This window comes from Octodon degus, unplaced genomic scaffold (assembly GCF_000260255.1).
Source record: "Octodon degus isolate 3935 unplaced genomic scaffold, OctDeg1.0 scaffold00241, whole genome shotgun sequence".
Classification (NCBI taxonomy): Eukaryota; Metazoa; Chordata; class Mammalia; order Rodentia; family Octodontidae; genus Octodon; species Octodon degus.
Window position 1 is genome coordinate 159,187 of NW_004524817.1, and position 15,920 is coordinate 175,106.

The 15,920-nt window shown below is 43.0% G+C and overlaps 1 protein-coding gene across 2 annotated transcripts in view; it reads right to left on the reverse strand.

Moving 5' to 3' along the window:
* The window catches only part of Lama4 (laminin subunit alpha 4), a 172,418-nt gene that overhangs the window by 142,840 nt on the left and 13,658 nt on the right, over nt 1-15,920 (reverse strand). The window contains exon 1 of one of the 2 annotated variants that reach the window (XM_023706137.1): nt 1,534-2,001. The exons of the other annotated variant lie outside the window; for it this stretch is intronic. Coding sequence (XP_023561905.1) covers nt 1,534-1,710 — 177 coding nt within the window. The 5' untranslated portion in view covers nt 1,711-2,001. Of the gene's footprint in view, nt 1-1,533; nt 2,002-15,920 lie in introns of those variants that run through there. 2 annotated transcript variants of the gene reach the window in all.

Here is a 15,920-nt window from a genome sequence, read left to right on the forward strand (position 1 = left end):
GCTCAAGGCCTCAACATCAATTTAAGGCTCTCTAAAAATCATTATTGTTTTCAATTTTTTATGGGATGAGAGTTACAAAAAAATAGCTGTGTGTATTTGTTTCTTTAGGTTTAACAGATTAAAAAAGGAGTTCTAAATAAATTGAATTTCAGATGAACAACAAAAGTTTAGTATATCTATCTATCTATCTATCTATCTATCCTATGCAATATTTAGGATATGACCCACACCCCATCCATTGTTTTTTAATCTGGAATTCAAATTTAATTGGGTGTCCTGCATTCTATCTGCCAACCCCTCTTAGGCATTTCATTCAGGGACTTTCCAAGCAACAGGTGGAGATAATACTTCCCTGGGTTTAACTGCAAGACTGCAGAGAAAAAAATACCTTTGCACCACATGGAGCCTCTCTTGGGCTGGCCTCTCCCCTGCCCACTGTCTGTGTGCAGCTGACCATGGGCCGTGGCACCCCTTCCTCATGGAGGCTACGTTCTCCACCACAACGAAGGTGCGGTATACTCAGAGACCACTCACCCACCGCCTTTTTCCAGAGGTGTGTAAGGCTCATTTCGGAGAAGGACTGTATTCATACTCCTTATTTTTAGTCAGTACTTAGTAACTACAGTTACACTAACAGTCAGAAGGATTGATAGCAAAAATCCGTGTTAGCGGTGTTGGAAATGGTGTCAATCCACATAAAAGTCTTAGTAGTAGTCTGGTTGTGGCAACCATGGCTACAGGGTGTGGATGTGTGTGCATGGACTGCTCTTTCGTTTCCCATGAACTTAGGTGACTTCATTTTCCTCCCACTTAACATCTCCCCCACACTAGACCCACTGCTGTGTCTCTGCGCTCGGGGGTTCTTAAATCACTTGCTCTGGTCTTTTTCAGCAAAGTTCCACACTTTGATTTTTTCCAGCTTAAAAGCTCTTGTAAGGTGTTCCCACAGCAGCTCTCTCAATAAACATATGACCAACAGCACCTCCTGAACCTAGGGCTTGACCTTAACACGCTCCTGGACTACTATAAAGGGTTACTTCCCTGGAAGGTATCTCTGTAGTTTCCTAATAGCTTTGCTCATGGCTCATCACTCTCGCTAGCCCCACACCCTCCCCTGGTGGAGAAGACCCTTTGTTTAATTTAAGACAAAAGATTAGGTCCTGTGGTATTGTTCCCACTGTCCAGCTGGCAAAGAAGCACAGGTGGGCAGCGTGACAGGGTGCACACAGGAGTGTTGGGACCCAAAGCAAGCAGTCCCTGAGCTGCTGCTGCAATCCCAGGTGAGTCTAACACAGCCACCCAGAGCACGAAGGACATGCACGACGGCCAGTTTGAACAGATTGCTCCAAAGCCTCCCCTTGCAACTCGCAACATCCAAGCTCAGCCTTCAATGTAAAATTCTATTTCAAGTTTCACAGAGGCGAAACTCAAACAGTGGGAGAGGGAAAGAGGCAGTCAGTCGGAGGAGAGGATGGTGGCCAAGCCCGTGGCACAGGTGCCCAGGGCAGGCGGCCACCGAGGGGGACATTGTACCTCGAGCACAGCCACGCGCGGTTCGCTGGTCTCGGGCGGGTCTGGCCTGCCGACAGCCGAGCTCCCCTCAATGTCAAAAGGAAACGCGTTGCCGTCCCCGGACGCCGCGTCGGAGCAGGCAGCGCTGCAAAGGAGCCAGAGCGGCAGGACCGAGCGCCAGGCTGAGTTCAACGCCATCCCCGCTCGCGTCGCGCGGGCTCGAGAGCAGGCGTCCGCTTCGGTCCCTGGCAGCGGTGACGCCTGGTATTTCACCTTCTCCGGCTCGGTAGTGTCCAGATGTGGGGACGCCGGGCAGCCCAGTCAGCAACTTTGTAGGGGGGAAAAGGGAGAGTGAGAGGCGGCGAGCCCCTGCTGTTGCCTCCTCTCTCCCGCCGCCTCCCTCCGCGGCTGGCGCCCCAGGCTTGGGCTGGGACCGTGCGGATCCGACTCGGAGCAAAGCCACCGCCGAGCCGCCACCGGGTGGCCACCTCCTCTCCTTGCGCTCAGCCCAGACTGACGGCTGCGTCCTTCCCACCCGCATTCCCACCACTCCCTCTCCACCTTCCTCTTCCAGTCCCTCCCACTAGAAGTTGGCTTTTCAGACGGGGTCGACACTTCCCCTCCGCCGCCCCTCCCCCTCTAGTGGGAGCCCCATCCCAAGGTCCCGGGTGAATAGGTCACACTTGTTGCTTTCTCGAAGCTCCCTTTTTAGTCAACGTGCCGGATGTCTTATCTGCAACAGACCTTTCATGTTTCAGGAAAGTGGGTGGAAAGGGGATTCCAGGGGGTAGGAAATATGTGAGGAAGAGGAGTTCAGGAGAGCAGCGTGGGGCACGAAGGGCGCCGACTTTGAAGCAAGGTCTTAAACTAGATGGACTGCCACGCACTTTGTGCTGCCCTGTTCTCTTGAGTGTCTCTGGCCACCCCGATTCCTTCCAACAGTCCTCACCCAGGAGGTTTGGAAGGAGAGCATCTTTCACTGCAGTGCTGGAAAATGACTTCATTACTCAAATGCATGAACTTTTATTTACAAAGAACATCTTGTTTTCATCCTAAAGAGGTGCTTTGTGAGGGCCCAGAACAAGGCCTGCAGTGTACAAGCCTGTCAAATATACTACTGCCCACAGCCTGGACCTCTTCCTCTTGGCCAGCAGTCTCATGCCTACTACGTCTGTATGAGGCATGGAACCTTCCTGAGACTTAGGGTAAAGGCACATTGCAGTGATTCAAGGCCATCCATGGATGGGTAAGTGGCTGCTGCAGTGGGTGGGTACTTTCTTTTACATTGACTCTACAGCAGAGTGTTTCCTTAAAATCCTAGTGTGCCTTAAAAATGACCAGATGAGACAATCATAAAAAGATACCCGGGTAAGTTTCTAAGTGTTTGAAGTCACAGTCTTGTGAGAAAGCATCATCCTGAAACCTAATCATTAGCTCCAATTCATACAAGTTGCTTTATATGGGTATCTCTATTACTCTTCTTTTGTTGCTGGGACAACTATCCAACACCCAAAATGAAGGAAGGAAAGCTTTATTTAGCCACAGTTACTGGAGGTTTCAGTCCATACTCAGCTGGCTCCAAGGCAGAGTGGCACATGGCAGAGAGCAAACTTTCATGGTAGTAGCAGAGTAGAGAGCAAAGGGAGTGGCAGCAGCCAGTAGTAGCAAAAAACAGAGAGCACAGGGAGTGGCAGCAGCTCAAGCAGCTAGCTAGCCCTTCTCCCTTCCACACATTGTAATGCAAATTACCTGCCCCAGGACGGGTGCAGCATCCACACCCACAATAATCACAAACTCCAGAAGCTGCCCCAGACTACTTGAGGCTTTGGGGGAACAACTAGACACAACCCATAACAACAAGAATAAATAAAACAGCTATGTATTCTGAGCCTATGATGTGCTAGATACTGAATATGCATCGTTTCTGAACTTCACAGTATTCCTGTAAAGTGGGTCTATTATTTTCCTTTTTAATGGGTGAAAAAAATGGAGGTACAAAGAGACCAGGATGCTTCTCTAAAGCTACACAAACATGAGAAAGCTGAGTTGAGGTCTCATTAGACCAACGCTTCCCTACATCACACTGATACCCACAAGATAAAGTCTGCAAGTTCATAGAAGAGCAGCCCAGATTTTGGATTCTTTTAATGTAACACAATTTAGCATCAATTATTTCATTTAATATAGTATTGAAGATAGTCCCAAGTAGTTATTGTTCTCCACATTGGCAGGGAAGGAGTGGTACTGTGGCTGTAGCTTAAGTAAACCTAATGGTAATTAAACTTAGCTGTAAGCCATTATTGTAACCAGGGGTTTTACAAGGGGAACAATATAGTACAAATAGTTTATAAGATTATTTCATAATAGTCATCCAAAGAGTCATATAGAAAGAAAGTGCAGGAAATCTGTGCATATACACAAGACCCAAGAATCCAGCTGAGGCCTGGATCCCATGGTAATGTCCTGCATCAGTCCAGCTGAGGATCTAAAGCCCGTAGCAATCAATGCCCCCCCCCCAACCAAGTCCAGCTGGAGGTCAAGAACCCCTGACAATAGGCCTGTTGAGCAGTCTGACCTGATGCAGGCCTATTTCAAGAATCTGTACTAGGAAGGCCCCAAGGTCAGTGGTGGAAGCTAGAAAGTCTGAGCCAGCAGGATGAAGGATCTGTGCTAGCAGGCTGAGGGATGTGCACTAGAGCCAGGAAGCAATGCTCAAAGTCAGAACCAGAGCTCCCCTGAAAAGTGCCACCACCATCCTCAGCAACAGTGTGGACCTGAGCTCCTCTGAGGATGAAAACAGCTGAGTTCCTGTTAGGAAGCCAATGTGACACCCTTCTCCAGGAGACTGAGCAGTGCACTATCTTCCCCTGCGGAACTAGGAAGAAATGCTGAAAGTGATGACCACAGCTCCCCCATGTGAACTGTGGCCATTATCAGTGACAACAATGTCCTGAATTCCTCTAATGATAATAGCCAAGTTCATCAGGAAAACCAGCACAACAAGCTCCTGCAGGAGAACCAGCAGCTCCCTACCTACAGCTTCCCTTCAACTTCTAAACTTCTTTTTCTCCAGTTCTGCCTCTTATACTACTGGCAATAATCTTCAGGTGGGTCTCCCATACCCAGGACCACCCTAGTTCAGTTCAGCGGGGTGTTACAAGTTGATCACCAATTGTCAGTCTACCACAGTCATTAACTTCCCTTCTCTGAAGATTCTTCAAACTGTTCTACAGAAGGCAGGTATAGAACTCTAGGACCTGATTTAAATCATCTAGAGAAGCAAAATCTCTGAGGAACAAAACCTGAGGGAGGAGAATAGGACCCTCTTGGACCAAGGTTAGATGTACAAAGGTGTCAACCAGAATTAGTCACAAATTTCCTCTGGCCCTGACTTTGTGGGATAAACTATCCATAAAGACTGGGGTTACAGTGAATCACCTCTCTGCACCCCCTTACCTCAGCCACTTGTATTCCTTTGCTGCTGGCCAACAGGAAGATAGACTTGAGGGTCCCTCCTGTCTCCTTGTCAGGTGTCTTTCAACAGATTTATTTCTTCAAAACAATCAGTGCCATATTGGCTTCTGTGTCCACCAAGCCATGAACCCTTGCTGTGTAGTAGGAAGATCCTTTATTTGAAATAATAAAATGAGATGATACAAAAGAGCCAAAGCAGAAGAAGCAGAAAGAATTCTCATGGACCCTGAAGTATTTGTAATGTTTTCACTTGAAGATTAAAAAAAAAACAACAAAAACCAAACCCTATAGTACTGCAAAGAATTTTAAGCTGAATTGAGGCAATCTTCTTTCACACAAACTGGTTAATCTCCTTATATAGTGAAAGAGATGGTGTGCTTTGTCTGGTTGTTTCTTCTGAGAAATTTCCATTGGGAAACAAGGTGGTCAGACACTGAGGGACGAGAATGTCCTGTCTACTCTCCTTTTAGGTTTTCTGAAGGGTTATAGCCTATTTTCCACTAGCTGTCAATCTTTCCCACCATGTTTATCTGGAGACTTCTCCATGCCCTACAAGCAGTGTGTAGGTTCTACAAGAAGGCCTGAGCAGTGGGGAGAGAGTGCATGACGTGGGAACTACAGGCTTCTTACTTGGGATCAGATACGCCGTTCCTAAGATTTTCCCTCACCTTTTTGCATGACCTGTTATTATTTTGGAAGCAAAGATGCACAATATAAGAGCATGTATTTTTTATGTGAAAATTAAGGGAATTTTATTGACCTTGGCATTTTCTCAGAGAAAACCATGTAAAAGTATAACATCTGATAAGAGATTTCTGCACACTTTATTTCACACATCAGTTCCTGAGTTTGTGGGGGCAGATGACGTTTTTCAATTCACCAGGCCATGCATATGAGTACAGTCAGGAGATTGGCATGTTATGCTAAAAAGGAAACCACACAGAGTGAGGTGAAGTACTATACGCAGCTTTGTGCTGATTGGAACCGGAGCATGCACCTTCAGACATGATCTTGAGCACCTATGCTATGCGCTTACTAACACAGTAACTGGAGGATGTCTGAGGTCACAAATGATTCTGTATAAAATAAAACCTCTGAAAGTCGGGATGAGCTGGCTGTGGTGGAGAAGCGCATTTACCAGTGATTGTATCTGCACATAGGGTGCTGTATCACCCCTCTGAGTGGGCAAGGAGGCCTCAACCTATGTGTCATATGTGAGCTGTGAAATGAGCACTGTGAATAGCACTAATTTTTATTTGTAATACTTTTCTATAAAGCTAGTAGTACTCAGAGCATGAATTTTTATATGAACTAAAACATGGCTCAAATCTTAGGTCCAATTACACCATTTCTAAGAGCTTGACATAAAATTTAGTCTAAGTATCATTTTCCTCATCTGTAAAATGGGAATAATGGTGCCTTTTCCACTGCATTATTATGAATACTAAGTCAAATGATGTAAATAAAACATTAACCTAGATTTGCATATAGTCAACATCTTGAAGAAGAACACAATGACTATTGCTAAAGAATAAAAATAAGAAAGGGCTGACTAGATAGCTCGGTGGACTAACATCCCTGCTTAGGCAGAGCACAGCAGCGGGGTTCGATCCCCAGTGTGCTGCGCTAGCCCTGCTCCCAGGGTGCACTGAGATAGTGATTGAGACTGGTTGTGGTTGCATGCACCTGTAATCCCAGTTCTTGGGAGCCGGAAAACAGGAGGCTCACTACGAGTCCGATCTACACAGTGAGACCCTGTAGACCCTGTACCAAGTACATTAAAAAAAAAAGCAAGTGTGTTTATTAATCCTGTGCTAAGTCAGCTCCCATGTGCTGAGATAAGCCATTTCTGTTACTGGCTGTATTAATCTTTGAATGAGGCTGCATGATTTATAAGGTAACAGCACCAGCAGACAAGCAGAGAGCATGCATGAGAATTTTATACACTTGGAAGGCAACAGAACACAGGGAATCAGCTCCTTACCAAAGACCACTCCCTGCCACTGAGGTCCTGAGCAGAGGAGGAGCATCACCCATGCTGAGAGCACAGCTGGGGAGCCTTTCCGGGGTGGTTGCTCTAGTCATGATGCCCCCTCACTCCTTTTTTTTTTTTTTTTTTGCTTCCAACTGAGTTAAGTCTTTTTATTCTTTTGGTAATCTCTTCCAGGGTTAACTACTTCCATTGCAGGTGATGAAATATGTAAGGCTCCACTTCAAATGTTGGCACTGCTATGAACATAGTCTCTTTCCCTTCTCTACAACTCAGAATTAAAACTTTGATTCTTGTTTTATATTCCAGTCTCAGAAGTAGTTCCACTGCAGAAGTTATTTGCAGACAGTCTTATACTTTTTAGCAGTGGTCTCTGACTAGGTCCTATCTTCTCCATGAACACTACCAATGGACTTAGTTTAGATATGTATTAAACTAAGAGGCATTCTCTCAAATGAATTTAAATGCATTTTATTTTTAGACAACCTACATGACGTGTTTTTTCCCAAAAAAACAATGCCTCTACTTCAAATAAATCACAGTCGAAATAAACAAAGCATTCAAGATGACATCAGCCCCATTTGTCTAAAATCCTGGTGTTGTGTAGATGACAAGCAGCAGTCAGTTATGACAAGTGATAGATCCAAGGTTACCATCGAATCCATTACCATTTTTCCATTTCTAAACCATCCTTAAAGAGAACCATAAATGGGGTCACACCATCCTCCCGGTAGTCCAGGAGAGCAACCATGCCATCTGTATTCATGTTTGCACCAACAAAGAACTGATAGTTTTTGAAATTAGCAAGGATGTGCTTGATTTGCTCTGCCGCCCCCGTCATAAACGGTTTTACTCTTTCTGGTCTTTGTTCTTCAAGTTTGCCTTTGATTGATTTCATATAATCTTTGATGTATTTCTTGTGAAGCTGGTTTCCTGCAAGGGATGGTTCATTACAATATCTACACCAGTGACTACTGTGCTTTCGGAGCCTTCCCCCTCTGGGCCTTCAGCGGAGGCATTGCCACCAATGAGTGTGTCGTCAATGGCACCCTCTATTCTTTTTTTCTTTTAAATTTATGTGTGTGTGTGTGTGTGTGTGTGTGTGTGTGTGTGTGGTGTGTGGCCAGTTTAGCCCACCTGGCATGTGGTGCTGGGGGATTGAACCGCGGTCCCTGTGCTTTGCTAAGCTTGTTCTAAATAGGTGCTTTAGACCACTGAGCCATCTCACCAGCCACCACCTACCCCCCCCCCCACCCTCTGTTCTACTGACCATCTTTCCCTCCACCTCCAGGCACAGCCCGTCCTCCATCTCCCGGATCTTGTAAATGTCGGAGAACATCTCATCGAGGCTGATGAGATCCCGGTAGATAATCATGATGGTGGCTGAGGGAGGTGGTGGCCACGCAAGCTTAGCAGGAGCCAGAAGCTCAGAGCAAGTGCTCTGCAGCCGGAGCGGTGCTGGGGGGCGGAGAGGGAGGAGCAGGCGGAAAAACCCCCTCACTCCTTTTCCTGCGACTGGGATGAGTGTCTGCTGTATACCTTGATGCCACGATCTCCTTTGGGACTCCTATGGTCCCCCTGATCAAAGGAGGGCTGCTGTATCCTCCCCAGAGTACAGAAGAGAACAAAAGCCCAGACATTCAGAGAAGCTTAGCGGTTAAGTGCCTTGCCTGAGGGTGCCCAACCAGCGTGTGCAAATAGTGTCTCACACCTTCCAACTTCCAGGCCAATCTGCTTCCCTAGCTAGATCAAGTTATTTTCAGTTCTGACACAAGCAGATCTGGTGGTTTGGAGGCTTTATCAAAAGAAATTTCAGAAACTCCTTTGTGAGTCCCCCAGCGCAGTTCTCAGTAGACAGGCGTCAGGCCCGCCTATCCCTCCAGGCCTCCGCCGTCGGGCCTGTCCTGTATCCCAGGAGCTGCGGAGGGTGTTGTTAACGCATCCCATGTGTGCTGCTGTAAATAGAAAGTCATGTCAGATACTATTTTGGACGTGGAGGTGCTAATCCTGACAAAACGAGACAGAGGATTGTTGTGGGAACTGTGTACTGGTGACAATATTTCATGATGACATTGGTTAGGGAGGCAAGTACAAGCTGAGCTGTTCCTTGCTGTGTGTTTTATAACTGATAATCCTGTGGTGGGCATGGGAAGTGTATGATGCTCTTTTCCTACTAATGCTCCTCTCCTCGGAGCCAAGCGTCCCCTTCAGGAACAGCTGGAATGGAAGCTCCGACCACGAGAGAAGGAGCAGGACAGCTAGACGACAATGGCCAGAGACACTGGCAGTGTTCTTCTTCCCATTAATGTTTTCGGGCTTTCCTGTTATAGCCTCATTTGGTTCTGAGTGTACACTACTTGTATTCTTTAGCATCCATCCATTTATTGATTTAATCAGCACGTAGCGAACAATTCAACATAGTTAATTTACATGGCTGAGAATAAATGGTGAAAATATGACCCTAACTGGCAAAAATGTAAGAAATGGGTGGGACAGGTGTATACAGACCCTGTAAGGAATGTTAAATGATCACCAGGAATTCAGAAAGGAAATGTAGGCAGGCTATTAATAAAATTAACAGAACAAGTTTCTACACAGATAAAGCTGGGGGAAGTCAGGGAAAGTTCTAGAAGCAAGCAGCTTAATGGCTGGGGGAGGGGAAAACTGTGCTATAGGAGCAGAGAACCGCATACACGCTACCCAGTGACTGTATTTCCTCCTTTTTGATATTTACATTTTCAATTTTAATATAATTATGTTATCTAGTACATATAAAATTCTTTAAATGGAAATATGGCCTATGTCATTTCCACTCGAGTTTTTGCACTTTAAGAAGTAACAATGATTTTATGATGAATTCAAAGAAGCAAATACAAGACATGCCACTACCATGAACATCTTAACTGACATTCAAGCAGCAGAAAATAATTTTGGTGGAAATAATTTTCAGACTTTTGCTCTATCTATATTGGCAGAGGAGAGAGGCAGAGGCTCACAAGGGGCGAAGAAGCCATGCGATTTTCACAGCTCTGTGAGCTCCCTGTTCTCAGGATACAGTTCCTGTCCACTGGAGCACAAGGACTGGGTGCGAAGAAAGCACTTTCCGGTCCTTGTAGGCTTCCCATCCTGCCCTCCAGTAGAAGCCTGATACGCCACATATAAAAGTGTATGCCGCAGAGGAGCTGCATTTATGCACTGAACAACGTGCACTGTCTGCATTTCCTTTCTGAATTCCTGGTGATCCTTTAGCATTCCTTACAGGGTCTGTTTACACCTGCCCCATCCAATTCTTACGTTTTTGCCAGTTAGGGTCATAGTTTCACCATTTTGTCCTCAGCCATGTAAATTAACTATGTTGACTTGTTCACTACATGCTGATTAAATAAATCAACAAATGGTTGGATGCTAAAGAACACAAGTAATGTACACTCAGAACCGAGTGAGGCTATAACAGAGAAATCGAATGGGAAAAAGAATAACTCCGAAAGGGGCTGTCGATCTGCAGAATCTCCTGCTGTCATTTTTCCTCATCTGGATCGAACCTCCACCAGAGTCCTTCATGAAAAGATTCAGTCTGAGAGGGGAAGGTGGTTAGTAGAAAAAGGGACACCTGTTTTTCTGCCACTTGAATGTCAGTTAGGATGTTCATGGTAGTGGCATATCTTGTATTTGCTTCTTTGAATTCATCATAAAATTGTTGTTACTTCTTAAAGAAACTCAAGAGTGGAAATGACATAGGACATATTTCCATTTAAAGAATTTTATATGTTCCAGATAACATAATTATATTAAAATTGAAAGTGTAAATATCAAAAAGGAGGAAATAACAGTCACTGGGTAGCATACTACTTTGGGGAAACAATACTGAAAAGGTTTTTTTTTCTTTTGCTGACCCGGGGATTGAACTCATGCCCTTGTGCTTGCCAGGCAAATGCTTATTCTACTGATCCATTTCACCAGGCTTGAAAATGTTTTGGTGGAAATAATTTTCAGACTTTTGCTCTATCTGTATTGGCATACTTTATCTATTTTTATGTTTCATATTCTCAATTGTATATTTTTACATATATTTTCATATTGTCAGTTTCATCAGTGTTTACAAAAATAAATCAAGTGGTGCATGATATTTTCTCTATGTTACTATAATTCCATAACATGAATAGCCATTTTCATGTTTAAATTTGGGAAACTCTTCTAGTAAGGATGGGACTTCCACTGCAAGATAAGTTGACAGACCAATTTGGAGGCTGGGGAAGGTTTTCCATTTCGCATAAACCCTATAAACCATGAGGGCAGGAACCATACTCCTAAATAAGCCAACTTAGAAAGTATTTCAGAATAGCAGCAATGAATACATCCTGATGCAAGCAGTTCAGCCTCCTGGGTGAGTCAGACAAGAGCATGATTCTGCCAAGAATTATTGACCTGTCTGTGCTGTGACTATCCATCCCTTCTGGTCCAGTAGGATAATCACTTCATCAATGCTCGCTTTGGCAGCACATATACTAAAAATGTTGAAGGAAAGTGATTAATGTTCCTGGTAATGTATTCAGTAGAGAATAGGAGTTGTCAACATCAATTAGCTCAGTGATGAGATCAATATACAATAGGAGTTCCTGGCACTTGATAATGAAATAATATGATTAACAGGAATTGGGCAACACTCAAAAGAGGAGGCCTGATAGGCTGGCTTGTGTGTATTCAAACCATCTCACTCCCAGTATCACAAAGAGAGAGTCCATTAAGAGAAAGATTGCTGCTCCTGTGAACATATGTGTAGGAGGAAGGCGTAATGTCTAATCTGTTGTTTGTGAACTGCTACAGAGACCAGCATCTAACACTCAATTTAAAAGCTTCCAAATTCAGTTCTAGAAAATGTGTGAAAGACATGCTTACTTAAAAAAAAAAACTAGCAATTTTGGAGAAAAATTTCAGAAGTAAGGAGAGCAAAATCATAATAATGTCTGAAATTTTCACAGTGCTTCAATTTGAAATCAAAGTGTAGTTGTTATTTTTCCTCCAAGTGATAAATTGATCTTGTTCTAGATGGTTAAAACTACAGATTCAAGTCTTCAAAAGACAGGCTTTCAAGCCATTGTTTACTCTCCCTCCTCCCAACCGGGGATTGAACTCAGACCCTTGCACTTGCCAGGGAAGCGCTTGTTCTACTAAGCCATCTCCCTGGTTCCATTGTTTACTCTTTATTCCTATTTAACACTTTAAATAAGATTGACCATCTATCCATAGTACTTTTAAATACTTTTCAAATATCCACTTTACATTCTGTATTTTTCTGTGCTGTACAGCAAAGAAAAAATCAGACAGAAATTCTTGTCTTCAAGGAATTTATATTGCAATTAAAACATTTCTAATTTATATTATAATTGAAGGGTAGAGAACAATAGAGAATAAACAATCATATTAGGGAAATATGTGGGATGTCAAATGGTAGGTGCTTTGAAGAATAAAACAGGGTAAAAGATAAAGCATACAAGAGTAAGAAGGTTAAGATGAAGATCTTTCAGCCTGGTGAGTGGGTTCCCTGTGGTGGAGGTTTGAGCAGTGGGAGAATCCTTATAGGTTATTGTTTCCATTTTGGAGTCCTAAACCTCCTGCTCTATCTTCTGTGGTCTAGGCTGAGGGCCATCCCCACCTAAGGAAGATGGTGGCTACAAAGAAGAGGAAAAAAATCTCTGGAGTCCATCAACTCTAGGCTCCAGCTTGTTATGAAAAGTGGAAAGTACATACTGGGCTACAAGCAGACGCTGAGGATGATCAGACAGGGCAAAGCGAAATTGGTCATCCTTGCCAACAACTGCCCAGCCTTGAGGACCATGTTGGCCAAAACTGGGGTCCACCACTATAGTGGCAATAATATCGAACTGGGCACGGCATGTGGAAGATACTACAGAGTATGCACACTGGCAATTATGGATCCAGGTGACTCTGATATCATTAGAAGCATGTCAGAACAGACTGGTGAAAAATAAACTAAGATGTTTTCATTAATAAAGCTGGCCAGAGCTTGAAAAAAAAAAGAACTTTCAAACTGGGTGGCCAGAGAGGCCTTATTGATAAGATTTGGGCAGAGGCTAGAACATGGTAAGGGGCAAGTCAAGCAGCTGTCAGTATGAAAAAGTGGTGAGAGAGAGATAAGTTAGGCAATGAAAAGAATAAGATTTGAGGAAAATACCTCTGAGGAAAAGGGTGCAATGAAATGTTGAAGAGTGGCTGGAGGTCAAGTCAGAAAGGTAAGGGTTTAGTTTGAAGCAAGGTGTGTTAAGCAAAATTAAGAAATAAAGGAAAAAGAAGAAACAATAAAAACAAAAAAATAAACACCACCAAAATCCAGAGGATTATAAGTAAATACTTCAAAATCTTGTGTTCTAATGAATTTGAGAATCTACAAAATATTGATAGATTCCTACACACACACACACACACACTCATCATCATCATCATCATCATCATCATCATCATCATCATCATCATCAAAACTGAAAGAAGAAAATACGAACAGGCCAATAAAAGATAATGAAATAGAGGCAATAATAAAAACCCTAACAAACAAGAAAAGCCCAGGAATTGATGGATTCACTACTGAATTTCGCAACAACTATAGGGAAGAAATTTTCATAAAATTGGAAGAAAAAGAACACTGCCAAGATTCTTCTTCTTTTTTTTTGGGTGGTCTGTGGATCAAACTCTGGACTTTGTACTTGCCAGGCAGGTGCTTGAGCCACTGAGCTATCTCCACAGCCCCAAGTTTATTTCATAAAGGTAGTTATTACTCTGATACCAAAACTAGACAAGGACAACAAAAAAGAAAATAAGAGACTAATTTTCTTAATGAATAGATATGCAAAAGTTCTCAAAAGTTACTTGCAAACAGAAAACAAACCTTTAAAAATATCATAGATTACACTTTGGCTTTATCTGAGGTATGCAAGGGTGGCACAACACACATAAGTCAATAACTGTAATACAACAAATAAATGAAAGGATAAAAACCACATAATTATTTCGGTAGTTACAAAATTTACCAAATCCAATATCTTTGGGTCTGGGGAGATAGCTTGGTGGTCTAAGCACCTGCCTGGCAAACACAAAGGCCTGAGTTTGATCTCTGGCATTGAAACAGGGTGCAGTGGCACATGCTTATAATCCTAGTGCTGAGGAGACTGAAACAGGAGGATTGCTATGTGTTGAAGCTGTGAAGGGAGATTCTGTACCAAATAAATTAATAAAATATTTTATTTTTTATGTTTTTTATTTTAGGGAAGGGTCTACAGGGTGTTCAAGGTCTCACTACTAGATCGAACTCATAGTGATTCTCCTGTTTGCAGCCTCCCAAGAGCTGGGATTACAGGCTTGTGCCACCACGCCCAGTCTCTATTGCTGTCTCAGTGCACCCCAGGGGCAGGGCTGGCACAGCAGGCCCAGGGATTGAACCTGCTTGCAGGCTCTTTAATCCACAGAGTTGTTTGGACCTGCCAAATAAAAGATTTTTAAAAATCCAATATCCTTTCATGATTAGAGAAAGAATCTTTGGTGTACAAGGACCTTACCTTAAAATAATAAAAAGCCATTTATGATAAATCCAGAGCTAACCACATGTTAAATAGGGAAAAATTAAAAACAAAGTGGAAAAATATTTTTACCAGTTACTACTGATAGAGGACTAATATTTAGACTATATAAAGAACTTAAAAATAGAAGACATTATTAAAAAATAAAAGACTACCAAAAATAAAAGACCTAGTTAAAAAAGACAATTAAAATGAATCAACTCTTCTCAGAAGAAGAAATACAAATTGCCAAAAGATACTGAAAAGTTGTTCTGCATCTCTGACCATCAGAGAATTGCAAAATAAGACAACACTGAGATTCCTTTTTATGTCAAAGAATGGCCATTATCAAGGATTCAATCAACAGCAGATACTGGCAAGATTATGGGGGGAAAAGGAACCCTTCTGTACTATTAGTGGGAATGTAAATTAATGCAATTGCTTTGGAAGTCATTATGGAGATTTCTGAAAAGGCTGGACACAGAAATTCCATTTGACACAGCTCTGCCTCTGGCAGATGTCTTGCCCACAGACCTAAGGCCATCATGTCCGGGTACATGTGTATCCTCATGTCGATAGCAGCCCAACTCACAAAAGCCAAGTCATGGAAGTGGCCTACGTGCTGTCAAGGAATGAATGAACAAAAAAGTTGCATGTACACGAGAGTGTGTATTGTGTACTTAGGCATAAAGGAAGATAAATTTGAGTCATTTGTAGAATATGAATGAAAAGTGAGACCATAACACTAAGTGAAATAAATCAGCCACAAAAGGTTAAATATTGTATGGTTTCTCTAATCTGAGAGACCCAAAGTATAAATGATTTAAAGATCAAAATAAGAGAGCCATGTTAAGAAACAGAGTCAGGCAATGGACGTATGGAAAGGGGATCTAGGGAGGGAGGGAGAGGGGAGAGGTGGGGTGACCCACTGAGAGTAAAATTCATTAAGATGCAATATGTGTATTTATCAAAATTCAAGATGAATGGATTCACTCTGTGACACAACATACAGTATACTGGTAAAAAGAAAGACAGGTAGGAGTTTGTGTGGGACAGCTACACAAGACCTTTGAGATAATTATAGGGGCTTTGGTTTTGGTCCTGAGTGAGCTGAGAAGCATTTGAAAGGTTTTAGGAAGAGAAGGGAAAAGCTATGTGAAGAACAGATGGCAGTTAGAAAGGTAAGATACAGTGGAGCCTTGGCTGATTGTTAGCATTGGACATAAGAAGTGGTGAGAGCTTGGATTTATTTTGAATACAGAATCAATAGAATTTTCTAAATATGAAGAACAAGAGTAAGAAATGACTCATGGGTGAGGCACATTCTCTCTCTCTCTCTCTCTCTCTCTCTCTCTCTCTCTCTCTCTCTCTCTCTC